Source organism: Rhineura floridana, chromosome 9, assembly GCF_030035675.1.
Source record: "Rhineura floridana isolate rRhiFlo1 chromosome 9, rRhiFlo1.hap2, whole genome shotgun sequence".
Taxonomy (NCBI): Eukaryota; Metazoa; Chordata; class Lepidosauria; order Squamata; family Rhineuridae; genus Rhineura; species Rhineura floridana.
Window position 1 is genome coordinate 36067011 of NC_084488.1, and position 18214 is coordinate 36085224.

Sequence of the window (18214 nt, forward strand, 5' to 3'; positions counted from 1 at the left end):
AACAATGCTCTTTATTTCTCATTTCAGTCATAGCTAAATAGTCCAAATTTTTTTCTAGTTCCAGATTTAGTATATCTGTTCTATTCTCCAAGGTTTGTACCTTTTCTTTAGTATTTTTTGCATCCTCCTTTATTTGCCCAATTGTCCCTTTAATCTCATCCACTTGTGTTTTAATATAGTCTCTTATATCTGTCAATTCAGTTTTCATTTCATTCATTTCCTGTTTCATAGCATTGATCCCTTCCATTATTTTTTTAAACATTTCTGGGGGTATATCCTCTTCCTGTGTATCAATAGAACCTCTTCGCCCCTTGGTTGTTTTTTTAGTTGCCATTTTCAAAAAGAAGCCTTTAATTTCTAATATTAATCACTATTTCAGAACCTAGAGGCAATCTATTTCTTTTCTTTTTTCTCTCCACCGAAAAAAGAGTTAATATTCCAGGCCTATTATTGAAATCCAGCCAGCAGTTCTTATCTGCATCCAAGAATGCAAAACAATTCTGTTGCCAAGACTAAACAGTTATTAGCATATACGAGCAGCGGATTTATCCAAAAAGAAATAGTCCAAAGAGAAAATTAGTCCAAAATATAATAATTGCCTCTCATCCGTTTTTAAACTTTATAACTCCATATTCAAGCCAGCTTTTTGTCGTAAAAAAAGTATATAAGTTGTTTATATTTTCTTTCTTCCTTAATTATATTTAAAAGAGAAAAGGTATGACTCACCCAGGTTTCTCAGTTGCTGATTCATAAACAAATCCCTTTTATTGCAGTAATGTAAGCCGAATGATAAGATTTAGGTAGAAGTGGGCTCGCTGGTTAAGAACGTTTTAAAAAGAAAAAACGCTTCGCTTTATCCCAGTGCAGCTTGCGTGGAAGTCCAGACTCCGTCTTCAGCCGATCGGCTTGCCTTCTTATCTCAGGAATTTCCTGATCAATTCCAGCCGCCGACAGCTCAACGAAGTCTTGTGGGAGATCTGATCGGTTCTCCTATACCTTGGAGAACATTTGAGCCAGTCCAAGATTCCTCTTGGCTGGCTTTTAACCTGGAAAAAGCTTCCTCTGAGGCAGAGCTCCCTCAGAGACAACCACCAGCCAGCACCACTTCCCGGAAGTCCCTATCTTTAATGTTTTCTGATGCTCTTAAGAAATCTACACAACTCTCATGTTATCACCCTTCTCCCGATACAAAAATATTTTTCACATCTCCCTCCAGAGGCAGCATAAACACAATTAAGCAAACATACTGATTAAGCTAAGGATAAAAACCAAGTATGTTTTATGGACTTTTTTTCTGTGAAGATGACAAGGTCAGCTATACCTTTCCTTCACTTAACAATCATAAAGCAGAGGAAGAAAAATATACTTGCTAAGAAAAGGGCAGGATATTAATAATGATGGGTTTTATTCAGCGCTCTGCTTACACAACAGGAGTTCCCTTTCCTCTTCCTGTGTGCACCCCCAGTCTGCTCCAAAGGCTTCCCAACTCTCTGGAGCAGACTTTCAGGATGTATGTGCGGGCGCTACAGGGGACAGGAAGAGGAAGTTCCATTGTACAAGTGAAAATCTGTTGTGTGAGCAGAACAGCAGCATTGGATACAACCCCACGGCTGCACAAATGTGTTGACCAGCTTTTTATCATTAGCTTTTGATTTGTCAATGGGTGTGTTTGTGATGTTCCTGTATTAATGTAAATATGGTAAGTGCTGTTTGTATAGAAGATATATGGTAAGTGGAGTGAAAGAGGAGGGGGGAGTAGATGAGCAGTAGAATGCTGGATGATTGGCTGAGCGTTTGAATGGCTGGGAGTATAAATGGAAGAATGACAGTTGAATCTAGAGTGAATGTTAGTAGGTGGGTGTTAGTTGGTGGATGTTAGTTGGTGGATGTGAGAGGAAGAAGGTGTTTGGTGGTGGATGTTAGGAGAGTGTGGAGAAAGAGGGAATTGGAGTTCTAGTGAATAATAAGACAAGTATCACAGGAATAGATGAAACCCTATGCTTATGTACCATTATAAAAATAATCTTGTTATTTCTGATATTTAATAAATACTATTTTGGTTTACCGAAGGCCTGATCCTTGGCTGGGGTTTTCACAGACCAGAAGGGAGGGCAAGGTAATTACCAAGGCTGAAGGGAAACAGTAACGAATGGTGGCAGCGGTGAAGAGAAGAAGAATAACATTACAAGTATCCAGCGCAACCCAGAGTTATATGAGTTATCTATATAGATACAAAGGGGTTGGGAACAGCATAAGCATGGAGTCACAAAAGTAACCAGATAGAGAGAGGCTCAGGCAAAGTCTCTGGGAACATTGGTTATAGGACGTGACTGGTGGTGCTGCCTAGCAGAGGGATCTAGTGAGATCTGTGCTAGAGCGGAGAGAGAAACCATAAAAAGGACAGTCCGGACTGGTGGAGTCCCTGGTGGTGCCTAGTGAAAGGTAGTAGCCACAAGCAGGTAGGAACCTGACAGGGAGAGCCAGGGAAGGGCGTCACAGTGTTCACATAGAATGGTAAGCTATGGCTAATAGTGTATTATGATTTTTTTATGAATGCACAGATCTCTCCAGCTTTGCTCCCCTGCCTCATTAGAAAGTGAGAACAAAAGACTATGATTCTGTTTTAGTATGGCATTCCAATCAGGTAACATGGCTTGTTTTGCTCCAAACAAACCATGGATGTTAAGCCAAGGTTTGTTCTTGGCTTACCAGTCATGGATGAAAACAAACCATAACCACAGTTTGGACATAAAAAACAGAGACTGCCGTTTGTTGCTTCCACTTGCTACTGGAGAGGAGCAAAGAGAAAGTAATCTGCATGTTCATGGTAAACCATTAATCATGCTTAACATGATATGAGAATGCAATCGATGCTTTTCTGACAACACTATTTCCATGGGCTTTTGGTTTCTGATCTCTAACAGACAGCAAACTCTAAAACTAATCAAAAAGTCTTGTGAAGTATGAGAGGTCTTACAAATCTGCAGACAACCTTCAATGCAAGCAAGCAAGTCAATTTATAATTTAGTTTATAAAACAGGAAGATCCACAAATGCATTCATTAACACCCTTTGACCACAGCAAAAGAGCACTTTGGTACTGGCTGAAATTCTTTCACTCATGCACAGGAGTCTGACCATCTTACTCACATAAAGCCCTAAAATGAACTGCTAAATGCATAGAACGTTTAGGTACATGCGAGGTGAGTCAAGAGGACACATGAAATAAAACCAGATGAGCCAATCCTTTGCATGAATTCTTCCATGCAATAACTGAAGATTGAATTGAGACAGCTCCTGACCTGGGTTAGAACCGGCTGGGTCACTAGCAATGGAGAGGGCCATGTTTTACATCCACTGCAACACCATCTTTAAGTGCAGGGTTTACTGCTCCTACCTACAAGGTAAACTGTACTCACTAACATACTGGTGTTGGAGCAGCAAATTTTCTCTACCCTCCCCAAAGACCCAACTGGAGCCTGTTTTGTTCCATGGAACTCAACATGGACAAGAAAAAATCAAGCTTCTTTCTTTCTGCCTATCCCTATTTCACATTTCTTTCTTCGTCACGCCACAGCAGAATAAAAGAGTAAGAACTTGGGAACTCATATGACACCCCTTCACAGCCCAGATCTAGAACAAACACTTTTACCTTGTTTTCCACAGGGACGTCAAACTTTATTTTTTGTACCAGATTGCAGTCTTGTTGGAACTGACACAATCAAAACAACTAAAAATAAAATGGGCAGTCTCCAAGACAACCTAGCAGCTAGAAAAACCTTTTGACTTCCTATAGTTGTAATACATACAAGCTCAAACAATATTTCTAAATCTAAGGACTAAGCTTCAAGTATGTATCAGAACTCCCAAAAGGGTTCAGAACCACATTTTGAATTCCTAAGCACAGTGAATTTCAAGAGGCCTACACAATCAGGGCCTGGGATTCCACTCTTCCCACACTCCTTGCTGTACAGAACCACGGCAGGACAGGAGCAATGGTTCAGACACCCACCACACGACTGATACGGCAAGGCAGGCCAGTATCTCAGAACCTTGCAATTGACAACTTTTAACTTGCATGGCACTGCAGTATTTCCCAAATCTTAAAAAATTACAACTACTTATATGGGAATATCCAAATAATTGTGCAAGTGTGGGATTTTACAAGAGTACAGGCAGTTGCAATTTTATTACATCACAAACTAGGAATTCCTAAAACCATGACTTTGAAAGCTACATCAGAGCACAGGAACATAAATTAGTGACCACTGCCACCATCTGAAACTAGGAAACCATGCATACAATAGCCAGCTCCAGTGTTACAAGATGCAAGGATCTGAAAGAATATTAATGGCTGTTGCCCACAGTGATACCCACAAGTACCAGGTGGTGGCAGGAACTCTCAGCTCTCAATTATGTCAGAAGTCCAATTTTAGACATTGATCCATAATTTGGAAAAAAAATAATTTAAGCCTACACCTGGGTTTTGATGTTATCACACAGTTATACATAGTCATACTGTTTAGATGTGCTTATACTGTATATATGTTAGTTTATAATATTATTTGTTTCTTATAATAGATGTTTTTTAAAAAAACAAATCTTAAAAAGTCCCTGTTGCTTCCAAGTGATATCTGGCCCAGCAGTGTAACTAATCAGATTTACACTAGTACTCTATGCTGCCATCATTCAAAGAGCTTAGTTTTACCAAGATCATAATATTTTAAGAGAATTGTCTCTACACCCCTCCTTTCAATACCCTGGATGCACCAGAAGTGGGTGAATCAGTGACCACTACAGTTGGTCCCTCTATAATTTTGTTATTTAAAAAACAAACACATACCTTCTCCACTCCTGCAGTTCCCTATTTATTCTCTAGACTCCTGGCACCAGTTATCTCAAAAGTGAAACAGAATTCACTCAAAAAAGACTCATTGCCATCTCTATGTAATACTTAATCTAGGCTTGTCAAAACTGTTAAGTGTTTATTACTATTCCAACTTCTATAAAACCTTCATATTAAAAATGAGGAGAAAGATCTCTAGGACTGAGAAGACTGTTTGCACACACTTTCATTCTGTTTACACAATATAAAGTTATTTCATTTGTGTAAATATTTAGAGCAAGGGGAAGTAAAGGCAGAATTTCATTCTCCCTAGTGTATAATTACAGAGCAGCAGGGCCACCATTTGCAAAGTAACCCCTTGAAGAAGTTATGCTTGTGCACATGATTTACACAGAAGCTTTTCAAAGACATCCATGACCCCAAAAACAAAAATAGGCCATTTACCTAAGCTACTGTAAACTTCCAACAGTAAGCCAGAAGATGATTAAGAATAGGCCTGAATATTTTAAGGCCACAGGTGAATGAAGTAGTTTACAAATGCAACCTGAAAGCTAACTATAATGTGTAATACACATAGACTTCTTTTGAAACACTACTTAAAACATTTGCCTTTCTTTAAATGTGGCAATTAATTATTCTAATAAAAGAAGGCTTAAGTATATCTGAATTAAATGGAGGGTGGCACAGATTCAGTCAATCATATATACTATTTACATAACACTTTCTGTTAAGTGCATCACAATCTCCTCATTGATTCTTGTAACAAATCTGTAAGGTAGGCCAATGTTAATCTCCTTTTACAAAAGAGACTGAGGCTAAGTGATAGCATTTTGCCTAGTTGTGGCCAGAGACAAAATGAGAACTGGCACACATCTCCTCCTCTTAGCTGCCATATCACAGCCTTCTCTCTATCTTAAAATGCTAAAGCTCCATGTTATAAACACAGCAACCTTCATTTCCCAAATTTAAGTGGTACCTCATTTCACACCATTTTAAGCATCATGGTCATCTGCTATGCTGCTATGAAGCTTCTAATCTGTTTACTGTAAGTGACAATCACCCCCACCCAAATTCATTTTAATCAGTTGTCTACCAAAGCCCATCATGACACACTGCGATGAATAAAATATAGCATATTTTACAGTTGGTTCACTTACTGGCAAAATGTGGAATGTCTGTAAAACCATTTAAACACACAGGAACAAAATATATTCTGAAAAGACACCCCCTCCCCACACTCAAAGTGAATGAATGTTTTGACCATCAGACACATGTTCCCAGGAGGCGGCTCTGCTAGGTTTAGGCAAGTTGGTGCCAGGAATTCAGTGAACCTAGAGGTCATGAAGTCAACAGAGAAATGCAGAGCATAATCATCTGAACAAAATACAGCCAGGGAATTAGATTGTGCTGGTTCAATACCACGACGTGTCTTAAGTAAGTTTTGCTGCTGCATTCATTTATGTATTTTTTTAAACCTAAAAGGACAACAGGTAAGCATGCTCTTACCCAACTCTCCACGAAGACTGATAAGTTCTAGGGACAACTCTTCACGCTGCTTTATCACTTCCTCCCTCTGTGGGAAAAACAGACACATGTACTGTTAATGAACATTCCAAGCAGAAAATGACACTTTCCAATAATTAACTTGCATGCTATCTGCAGAAGAATGACAAGAGACAGGAAAGTGAAGCCAAGATATGAATCATCCAGGACAACAGCTTTCATAACATTAGAAAAACACAGATGGCCCTGAGGAAGTGCATATGCTTCAATAAGAACCTTGCCACTGGTTAAAGTATTCTTTTAAGGGGCTTTCTTAAGTGCACAATTTACAGTACTTTAAAGTTAATAAAAACTTAATTTGCAAGTAAAGTACAGAGGACTTTCTTAAGGTTTAAATTAACACTGTAAAATATTCAACTAACCTTCCAGGATCTGTGATGTATGCCTCTAACCCATAACTCTGAGGACACCATGCAAGGATAAACATTACGTGTAATGTACTTTGTAACAAAAGTAAACAGTAGCTTTGGCATAAAATACTCTTAGTCTTCTACTACAAATTGATAAAGCCCCACTGCAAAATTTGAAAGGCAGTAGATATTGCAAGCTGCTCTGTATGTCAAGATTTCACACAAAACACCCAATGTACTTTCTTTAAGAGTTCAAAACACGCTCTTAGCACAAGGTCAGCCTGCAATTTAAACTTCACAAGTTCTCTTTCCACTCTCACTTCCCAAACCCAGTAATAAATAAGTTCCAGGACACCCCCGTGAAGGGTTTTGACTAAACAAGAATCAAGCAACACCCACAAAAAGCTATGATGTGCAAGTCTTTCAGTGCACTCTCTGCCTCCTAGATGCAGCCACTGCTGTGGAGAGCATAACATTACAGAGATCTCAAGATCCACCCCCCCCCTTGCTTGCTGCTGGAACCATTTTCACCTTGTTTGCAGCAAACCACAGCTTAAAAATCCTTGATGTTATTCCAGAAGAGCACTATAGAAGAAATACCAATTACCCTTTTTGCAGCACACTGAGAATACAGGCACATTTTGCTGCTAGAGCAGCCCATCGTCCAGCTTCTGCACCCAGCTTCTTTTCTGCCCCCTGCATATACACAGCAGCAGTGTACAGGTGGCAGGCACGACCACAAACCAAACTGGTCAGGCCACATTTAACTCACTGCTAGGTAGCACTCCATTGGACACTGCCTCAGCTCGACTTCATCATGCTTTGCAGTTACCGTACTTCTTCTACTGGTCTCTCCCCCAACACAGAAGCAGACACTGCAGCTTGTGCACTTGGCACAAGCAGCCAGTGATTACTTAAAGCCACAGCCCATTCGTTTTTGAAAAATGAGAACCAGACATTGCAAAGATCGATTGCCACTTACTCAAATATTAGCTGGTACGGGGGGGGGAGGAGCAGAAAGGAAGAAGGAACAAATCCTGACTACCTCTATGGATAATGGATCTTATTTTTAGCTTTTCTGAATTAGTTATTCTAGGCTTTCACTCTTAATTTATAGAAGAAAAAAACATGACATGAATTGTAAGGTGCTGAGAGAAGATATAGACCGTGCCAATATTACTATACCAGCATTCTTATGTAGCATCTGTGAACACAGTGTGTTAACCTAGTGCTGTAGAGCCTAACAAGCACACAAATCCCTGCTCCAAGGAGCTTACAGTACAAATTTGGACAGTGGAAGTGGGGAAATCGCTTGTATTCATCTTTTTCCTGTTACATTAAATGCAGCTATACCTACATAAATATTTCATCATCAGTTTTGTGGTTGCCCTCACAAGCACTCTTATGATGTAGCCTACTTACTATTATTCCCGTTTTATAGACTATTAGTAACTGGCCTGAGTCTACCCTGTTGAGTCTACACCCAAAGGCTGAAACTTAGAACCAGATCTATCTTTGTATTCCCTGGAACTAATTTGCACTCACTAATTCATGTATAGATTTCATCAAAAATACATATTTTCCCAATGTACCAACTAGTCTATCTGCTGTCTTACAGGTTTCAGGATCGGTATTAATATTGCAAAACTCATAAAATCCTATAGCCCAGTCTGAACGCTCAATATGAACATCTTTGTTTGGTCGTGGAATCTTTGGGGAACCTCAGCTAAGTCCATCTCTCTTCCTCAATTCCCCAAGTGCATGACCAATATGAAAACAGGAATATTAAAGACCAGTTCACAGGAATGTTTAAAATGTAGAAGGAAAGGCCTGTTTAAAAGTTTGCATACTCTAAATTTTACATATAATATCTGGACATATGGGATATATTCTTTATTACTGAACAGCAAGTAGCTACTTTACAAGTAGCAAGTATACAAAGAACTATGGTAGTTCTGATTCAAAGAGCAAGAACTGCCATGCAGACAGACAAGAGAAAGCCCCACCTTGAGAATACATGTGTTACATTCAAGACAGTCATTCCAACTGCAAATTGGTTTAAAAACACACAATAAGAAAAATCCACTTATCTGATAACCTGATTAGTGGGCAGCCACTCCTTTTAACTCTGGGTAATAACAACAATAAATACATTGTTCTTAGAAATCTCAGGGCAAGAGAGTATGGGTCTACCTATTAGGTTGGAAAGAGCATTGCTGTTAAATGAATGACATGAATGACCGACTAGAAGGTCAACAACTTGGATATACAAAATATGATATGGTTGTCTTGCACTGAACCAATATTTTGCCAGTATGACCTAGAGAAAGCAAATCTGCCTAAATGTTTTTTAAAAAAGACATTGGTAGCAAATGGTTGTAGTCGCTCAGGGTCTTGGGGGAGTGACTTAGACCCTTTACTTTTTTAGGAGCAGGGTCCCAGTGTCTCCAGCATCCTGTGAGTCAATCAGCATGAAAGGGGACCATCTTAGCCACTGGAAAGAATCTTATGCTTCCTTGACCTTTCCTCCTGATTGGAGCTAATCAGAGTTAAAGGAGATGAGTCAGCAACTGAGAAGAGTCTATCCTTCCATGCTTATTGGCTCCTAGGAATGTCTATTGTGGGCAAAAGCATTAATAAGGATCTTATTTTCAACCCCACAAGCAAAAAAGGAACACCACACTTCTAACTTGAAGGGACCCTGCACTTCTCAATCTGCAGCTATACTACTGGTAAGCAAAGGTTCAACTAAGCAGCCACAATCAAGAATCATTAGGCACACACAACAGACTTTTATTGGATGAAAACAAGGACATGATGGTGAAGAAAGCATGTGAAAGTGATGCTTTCAAAGGTTCTTAAGAATAGCATGGGCCACAAAAAGGCTTCTGAAAGATTTTAATTACTTTTAAGGCCAGGATCCAAAGAGTAGCTTAAGCTCATACAAGCAATTTTGCTACCCCCCCCAAATCTCTTTGAAAGCTGACCCCCATGCTTTTAAAACTTCCCTCAGTTTTGCTAGAAGTACAATATAAAGAGGTGGGCATTTTTTAAAAAACAAAACAAAGTCAGCCCTAAAGCCTCCGCAGGCTCACAGAACTAGTTCTACAGATCTTTGGATCATGCCCCAAAAGTACAGGGGGTCCCTATACAGCAGGAATGGGGAACCTTTGTCAGCTCGAGGCCACAATCCCTTTGGAGCAACCTTCTGAGGGCCACATGCCAGTGGTGGGTGGGGTCAGAGGCAAAAGTGGGTGGACCAATTAATATAAACGTTACCTTTGTCCAGCACACTAGTTTCTACACCGCACTCAAATACCCCTCTCTATCCTCCATCCAGTCAAGCAAGAGGCGATATTTTACTGAAGTACATTAAGGGTTTAGCACTTCACAAATAAAACAATGAATCATCTGTAAACCTCTGCTGATCAACTAACTGTAAAGTAAACACGAGCAGCACAATAAGCAGATCCTTGCTACTCTTGGCACTTTCTGCTCCCAAACAGAAAGCTAGCATGTGTAATAACATAAGAAGAGCCAACCAAATGCCCATGAGAAGCCCATAGCATAGCATAGGGGCCACATCATCATCATTGCATTTATTACCTGCCTTTCACCAGCAGGCCCCATGGGGGGTTACAGCAATTTGAAATTCAATACTAAAAAGTTAAAGCAAATTAACTGGAATGGGGTGGGTGCTGAAAATACATCTCTCAGGTGTCAAAGGCCAAGGTAAAGAAATCCATCTTTGGCATATGGCAGAAACTATACAATGAAGGTTCCAAACCCACCTCTGTGGGGAGGGAATTCCACAGCCTAGGAGCCACAACAGAAAATGCCATCTCTCTGGTCACCACCCCTCAAAGCTCTAAGGGCAGCCTAACTACCAAGAGGGCTCCCTCTCCTGATCTTAACCAGGAGGATCTGTAGGGAAGGAGGTGGTCTTTTAGATATTTGGGGCCTAAGTCCCCAAACCTGATCCAGTCCAAATCTTCTGAGCTCAGCGGATGGCCTCTGGAAGGCCCCTTGCTCTTGGCCTCTATTGTGGCCTCTAATCAGGGATGATAATGACCTATCTTACAGGCATATTGGAAAGAATACTGGAAATGTATATGAGACACAAAGCGTTATCCAATTAAAGGTTGTGTTTTGACTCATAAAGCCCTAAATGACCTGACACGTTTGTACTTGTTGGAGCACATTTTCTATATAGAGTGGCCTGCCCACCGATATTAGCAAGGGGGGGTGTTGTCCGGCCAGTACGACAACACTGACCACTGACATGCTATGTGGTGAAATGGGACAGGGCCATATTTATGGCAGCACTCTTGTTATAGAACTCATTCCCTCTGGAGGTACAAATGGCTACAATGTTATTCAGCTTTTGATGGTCTCTCTGGCCTTTGTGGCAATTAATGTTATTTTAATCAGATCTGGCCTCATAATTCTGCAGGCCATGGTTCACATTTGGGAGAACTGTGCCTAAAAGTTAGTGATTTTCCCGAATTCCAAAGGAGAATATAGGGGAGAAAATTTTAATCTGTTCTGTGGGATGAAAATACGAAGTAGGTATGACCATACTCTCCATGGATCCCCCAAAATCATAACTAGATTAGGTTTCCCCACACTGTAGGGATAGGATCCATTGGCTGGTGTGGGATTGAAAGCATACTGTCAACCTAACAGGCTGTTATCGATTCAAGTTTGTTCTTTGTTCACAAGCTGCTGCTTTTACTGATCTGTTTTCCTCCCCTCAGAAAAAAAATTAATAAACTGAAGGAAATGTAGATTAATATTGATTATTTTAGAAGGGGATTTTTAAATTAAAAAATCCATTTCCAAAAATAACCACAGAAAATCACTACATAAAAAACCGATCTGCAACCATTATTTATTTATTTCCTGCCCTTCCTCCCAGCAGGAGCCCAACAAATTAATGGAAAATTCGGTACCAAATTCAAATTGGGCAGACTTCTAATACATCCCTACCACATTGCATTTGCACTTAATTTGCTCCTCACACATTTGTAAGCTATTAATTTATAAGCAAAGGTGTGAACATACAATACAAGCAGAGGGACTGCTCATGTTGAAGGCAAGAAAGTTCCAGAAAAATGGGAGTATTTGCAAACATTTCAAATCAATAAAATACTCTGACTCAAACTGGGCATGCACACTGCTTATCATTGGAAGACATTACTGTTTCCTTGGCTGCTACAGACAGAAAAAGGAATGACCAGCAGTTTACTCAAGTAGTGCACTGATTTTTTGTGAGGTTCTATTATGGCTATAAAAGCCACAATGGTGGGTGATGCAAAACAATTAATGGACAAATGTACCTTCTCCTCTTTTGTGGATTTGTTTCAACTCTGTTTGTTGTTACCCTAACTGGGGACCTATTGGGGGAGGGGAAATCGGTGCCTGTTTCCACAGGCATCCCACTCAAAGAAATGCAGTGGCAAGGACTACTACCTACATCCAAAATGAACTACACCCAGTGCAAGACAGCTATCAGCTGGGATGACTCATTTCTCAACACCTCTTCGCCTGCCAACAGTTTTACACATTGTTTTGTAAAAATGTGCAAAAATGCTCCCAAAATGCACACATCCCATTATGGCTTACACCTAGTTTATGCCTGCTGCTAATTCATATACTTGCCACCAAATAGCTACATGTCTGTGAAAGAAAACAAAGTTTTAGAAACGGCCCTGAAGGTAGGAGCGGAACTACTGAAGCACAATGCCTCCAATCACCATATCGAGACACTCCAAAAGGATACTGTGGTTAACACTATCAAAAGCAGCCAACAGATCAAGGAGAAAGAGCAGGGTCACACTCCTCATTTCTCTCCCAACACATGTCATCAACCAGGGCAATTTTAATGCCATGAATGGGCCTGAAGTCAGACTGGCATGCCTGAAGCTGGACTGCCACCACCCTCTCATGGGAAATTCAGCACTGGGGAATAGTTGTTTAACACTTCTGGGTCCAGGGAGATCTTCTCAAGAAGGGGAGCAAGACATGATGCAAGTAGGTACAGATTTTGACTCCAGTGATGGACAGTCTTTTTAAGTTTTCACCACCCCAATGTAGAAGGAGGTGTGGCCCTATGTGCCCCCCAAGAAGTAAACCTATCCCTGTATTGGCCAATGATTCCCTAGATTTTTAGGCTTGAATGAAGGGATTTATTTTCTAGATGTGCAAATTAAAGATTGTTTGTTTTCCATAGTAACAAAGTGTTCTAGGCATGACAATGTGAAGAAATAACATTGGCCTCCAGATGTAAAAGTTGCCATGTTTAGAATTACTGCTCCAAATGTTTGCATTAAAACCAAAATACAGTTATTGCAGCAGACTTACCACCTCTTTCCTGTTGCTGGATATTAAGTTCAAAGGTGCTAATCGATCTAATCCAATGTAGGCATTAAAGAGTTTTACCAGTTTGCAACCCATGAGTTGTGAAAAAAGTATTGATGTAATAGATAAGATGAACTCTGAACAGCCCAATAAATTCATGGACATTTAACACTGTATTGTACAGATCTGATGAGTGTGTTTTCAAGAGAACAGGTAGACCCATGCTCTTTGCAATTCCAATTTGGGGGTAAAGTTGTTATATAATCCTAAAAAGTTATTTCAAAGAAGGAAGCATTTACATTTGAACGTTTTTCCACCCATGTTTTAATTAAAAGCCTATGTTCAGGAAACGATAAGCCCACCTCAGTCTTACACAAGTAAAGACAAAGGTTATGACATCAACAGTTACTAAGACAACAGAGGCGTCACTAGTAAGTTATTATGACCTCATTGCCTTTTCAAGTAGAAGATCCAGTAATTGTTCTCAAAACCGGTGTGGCATGGTAATATACGAATGCAGAAGACGCTATTGAATAAAATATTACACACAAATATTATTCTAAAAAAATTCTCCTTGAATTTTCCTGACAGATACTATACAGTATTTCACTTCTCACAGACTTATTGACTTAGGTTTCAAATGCAAATAGTCTCATGAGACAAAAAAAATTGAATCAGTTTGAGATCTATGTTTCATCAACAATTTAAATCAAAGCTTCTGGCATCACACTGAATCCCAATTCACACAAAGATTGTGGAATTGCTGCATTTCTATTCTTTAAAAAGAAACCTTATTTAAAAATAGCAACAGACATTTAAAGTGCAATATTACTCAGCACTTTTGGTGTTCTGTGCCATTAATGGTAACATGTAGATCCTACAGAATTAAATTTGTATGTTTATTTTAGGCCAGCAGAAGTTGCACTTTCATGCATTTATAAATTCTACTTCTTTACATAAAAAAATTATATGCTGCTTTTCAAGTTCATATGTGCTGCCCAAAATAGCCTACAACAGGTTTCAGAGCTTTGAATAGTTACGAACTATTAATATAATTATACAGCCACAAGAGTGGCTGTATACTATAGCCAGTGTGGATATTTCACATTCTGCAACGTTAAATTGAAAATAACCCCCCATGCCATTCTGATGCTTCCCATAAGCTCATTTCAAAACAAAACCTTACAAAACCTATAGTCCTGAACTCAGAAACGCTTGCTTAACAACCCTCTCAATTTTCAAGGCAATAAACAGAACAGTCAAAAAGAATCGAGAGTTCAAAGTCTGAACAGAGAAAAAAATCCCAGACCCCTTTTGGACTTTTTTCTCTGAGAGTTCTCATGTTGTTGTTATGTGCCTTTAAGTCCATTATGACTTATGGCGACCCTATGAATCAGTGACCTCCAATAGCATCTGTCATGAACCACCCTGTTCAGATCTTGTAAGTTCAGGTCTGTGGCTTCCTTTATGGAATCAATCCATCTCTTGTTTGGTCTTCCTCTTTTTCTACTTCCTTCTATTTTCCCCAGCATTGTCTTTTCTAGTGTATCATGTCTTCTCATGATGTGTCCAAAGTATGATAACCCCAGTTTCATCATTTTAGCTTCTGGTGACAGTTCTGGTTTAATTTGTTCTAACACCCAATTATTTGTCTTTTTCACAGTCAATAGTATGCTCCTCCAACATCACATTTCAAATCAGTTGATTTTTCTCTTATCCGCTTTTTTCACTGTCCAACTTTCACATCCATACATAGAGATCGGGAATACCATGGTCTGAATGATCCTGACTTTGGTGTTCAGTGATACATCTTTGCATTTGAGGACCTTTTCTAGTTCTCTCATAGCTGCTCTCCCCAGTCCTAGCCTTCTTCTGATTTCTTGACTATTGTCTCCATTTTGGTTAATGACTGTGCCGAGGTATTGATAATCCTTGACAAGTTCAATGTCCTCATTGTCAGCTTTAAAGCTACATAAATCTTCTGTTGTCACAACTTTAGTCTTTTTGACATTCAGCTGTAGTCCTGCTTTTGTGCTTTCCTTTTTAACTTTCATCAGCATTCATTTCAAATCATTACTGGTTTCTACTAGTAGTATGGTTTCGTCTGCATATCATAAATTGATATTTCTCCCTCCAATTTTCACACCTCCTTCATCTTGATCAAATCCTGCTTTTTGTATGGTATGTTCTGCGTATAGATTAAACAAATAGTATGATAAAATACACCCGTCTCACACCCTTTCTGATGGGAAACCAATCAGTTTTTCTGTATTCTGTCCTTACAGTAGCCTCGGGTCCAGAGTATAGGTTGCGCATCAGGACAATCAGATGCTGTGGCACCCCCATTTCTTTTAAAGCATTCCATAGTTTTCCATGATCTACACAGATCTATAATCTATAAAGCACAGGGTGATTTTCTTCTGAAATTCCTTGGCCTGTTCTATTATACAACGTATGTTTGCAATATGATCTCTGGTGCCTCTTCCCTTTCTAAATCCAGCTTGGACATCTGGCATTTCTCGCTCCATATATGGAAAGAGCCATGTTCACAGAGTACCTGTAATCTTGTTACTGACCTTGCCCCATACTCTGACTTTCATCTTCTGCAGTTTAAAAGTTAAAAAAATGCCTGGCTGATTTTTAATTAATTTAATAAATTTTGCATTGAACTGAATGATAATGTCGGGCATGCTCAGTAAGAACCAACTGTCAGTGTTCTAAAAGCCAGACTCACAGCTGCTTGGCTTGCCTAATCATGGGGCCACACCCACACCAGACTGATTTCACTTGAGACAGTCATGGCTTCCCCCAAAGGATCCTGGGAAGTGTAGTTTGTGAAGGGTGCTGAGAGAAGACTGCTATTCCCGTGAGAGAGGTCCAGTGGCCAGACTGGTTTAACAGTCAGCCACTCTGATTGAAGGTCTGTGAGGGGAACAGGGTATCTCCTAACAACTCTCAGCACCCTTCACTAACTACACTTCCCCAGATTCTTTGAGAAAAGCCATGACAATCCAAAGTGAAATAAAGGTGTGGTGTGGACAGCTTTGGTTTAAATTTAGGTGGGAGGCTACATGTGCCTGCTGTAGAATAAAAAGGTGGGGGAAACCCTGAAAAGCAATGATACTGCCCACAATGTTTTCCTTTTGGAAAGGAAAGGGGATTCCCCTCTGCCCAGTGCCCACCCACCCAATCTCCTCCCCTCACCCTCCTCCTCCCCTCCCTGCTCCTCCCCCAGTTCAGTGATGGACTATGACCTGGGAGACCAGGGTTCGAATCCCCACACAGCCATGAAGCTCACTGGGTGACCTTGGGCCAGTCACTGCCTCTCAGTCTCAGAGGAAGGCAATGGTAAATTAACCACCTCTGAATACCATTTGCCATGAAAACCCTATTCATAGGGTCGCCATAAGTTGGGATTGACTTGAAGGCAGTCCATTTCCATTTTCAAACATGACTGCACAGAAATAAATCCCACTGAACTCAAAAAGTATGCAAATGATCAAACCCACACTCCCTTATCCTCCCTTCTCTCCCCTCCCTCTTGCCCCTCCCCTCCCCCTTCCTTTGCCCCTCCCCCCTCCCCATCTCCTTCTAATCCCCTCCTTCCCCTTCTCCCTCCCCTTCCTCCTCCCCATGGTCAGTTTTACCTATCCTAAGCATGATTACACGGGAGTAAATCCCACTGAACTCAATAAGCATGCAAATTATCAAACCAGTCCTTCTCCCCCCTCCCCCTCCCCCCTCCTCCTTCTCCTCCCCTCCCCATCCCCTGTGGTCAGTTTCACCTATCCTAAGCATGATTGCAAGGAAGTAAATCCCACTGAACTCAGTAAGCATGCAACTGATCAATCCATTCTCAGCAAACTTGCACAGGATCACATTTCTTACCACCCAGATTAAGAAGCAGAGAAAATCACTAACAGGCAAAAAACCTTGTGGTTTAAGATCATACATATAGCTCACATATATTTCTATCAAACTTTAAAAAGCAGCAAAATTGGGCAGCTATGGTGAATGCACCAGGGGAGCAGGAGACCTGACCTCCTCTCCGAGATATTGGACTGCCCTACAAATTTGTAAAAATGCAAACACAATTTGGGTTGGTTTTCACAGTCCAATCCACTTCCTGTGTAGCTTGGAAGAATTTGGTAAAATGTGCCTCTGAGCATATGGTGAGTGGTGGCAACACCTGCAATCAGCCCAAATAATAGAAAGAAGACATGTGCTGTGCTGATCTTGTTTTAGCAGGGAGGAAGCAACATTATTAAGACAGTTGATATAGTTCAGATAGTCACTTTAAATATGTCTGATTTACTTTGCAATTTTAGTGAAATTTCCTATAGGAAATCATTTTCTTTTGCTTTTATTTCTGTGAATATGTGAAGTACAGCAACACTTTGCTAAATTTACACTAAAAAAAGGCCAAAAATAATTGTGGAATAATGGCACTGACTTCTGCAGAATAGTCTCCAGTGGACATCTGGAGTGTCTCACTTTGCACAAGATAAAACAATGAAATATATTCTAGCAAAATTCACTATAGCTGCCCAATTTCCCTGCTTTTTAAAGTTGGATAGAAATATCTGTGAACTATAGGTACAGTAGGGCCCCACTCATACAGCGGATTATGTTCCAGACCCCCGCCAAAAAGCAAAAATTGCCAGGAAGTGGGACATAGCCCGAAGCCTGCTGCTGCTCTGATGCATATCGTGGGAAGCTCCAGCCACTTGGCAGCGCTTGGCTCCTGAAGCTCCCTGTGCTACAGGTGATCGCCCCGCTGGCGCCATATTAGCGGAATGCTGAAAAACTGGGCACTGAAAAGCAGGGCCCTACTGTACGTTCTTAAACCGCAAGGTTGCTTTGCCTATTAGTGAATACATATTACAAATTACAGTAGAAGATTAAATATGTTTATGGATTACTCTGCCTATGTAAGGGCATAAGCAGTAAAGTGAAAGGCTCTTCCCTTTGGGAAGAGCCACCTGAAGAGAATGCAAGGGCAAGGGACATCTCCCTAACATCTAATGACTGTAGGCTCGGATACACTCTCTGCTGCTATAAGGTGAGCTGCCTTGCCAAACTGTGTCCAGTTGATT

At 40.4% G+C, this 18214-nt stretch overlaps 1 protein-coding gene across 8 annotated transcripts in view; it reads right to left on the reverse strand.

Annotated features, from left to right (window-relative positions):
- Positions 1-18214, reverse strand: part of MTUS1 (microtubule associated scaffold protein 1) — a 149317-nt gene that overhangs the window by 21830 nt on the left and 109273 nt on the right. For 7 of the 8 annotated variants that reach the window (XM_061583529.1, XM_061583528.1, XM_061583527.1 and 4 more), the window contains one exon: positions 6352-6418. In XM_061583529.1, the coding sequence (XP_061439513.1) occupies positions 6352-6418 (67 nt within the window). Of the gene's footprint in view, positions 1-6351; positions 6419-7365; positions 7615-18214 lie in introns of those variants that run through there. The other variant, XM_061583533.1, reaches the window with a different exon arrangement.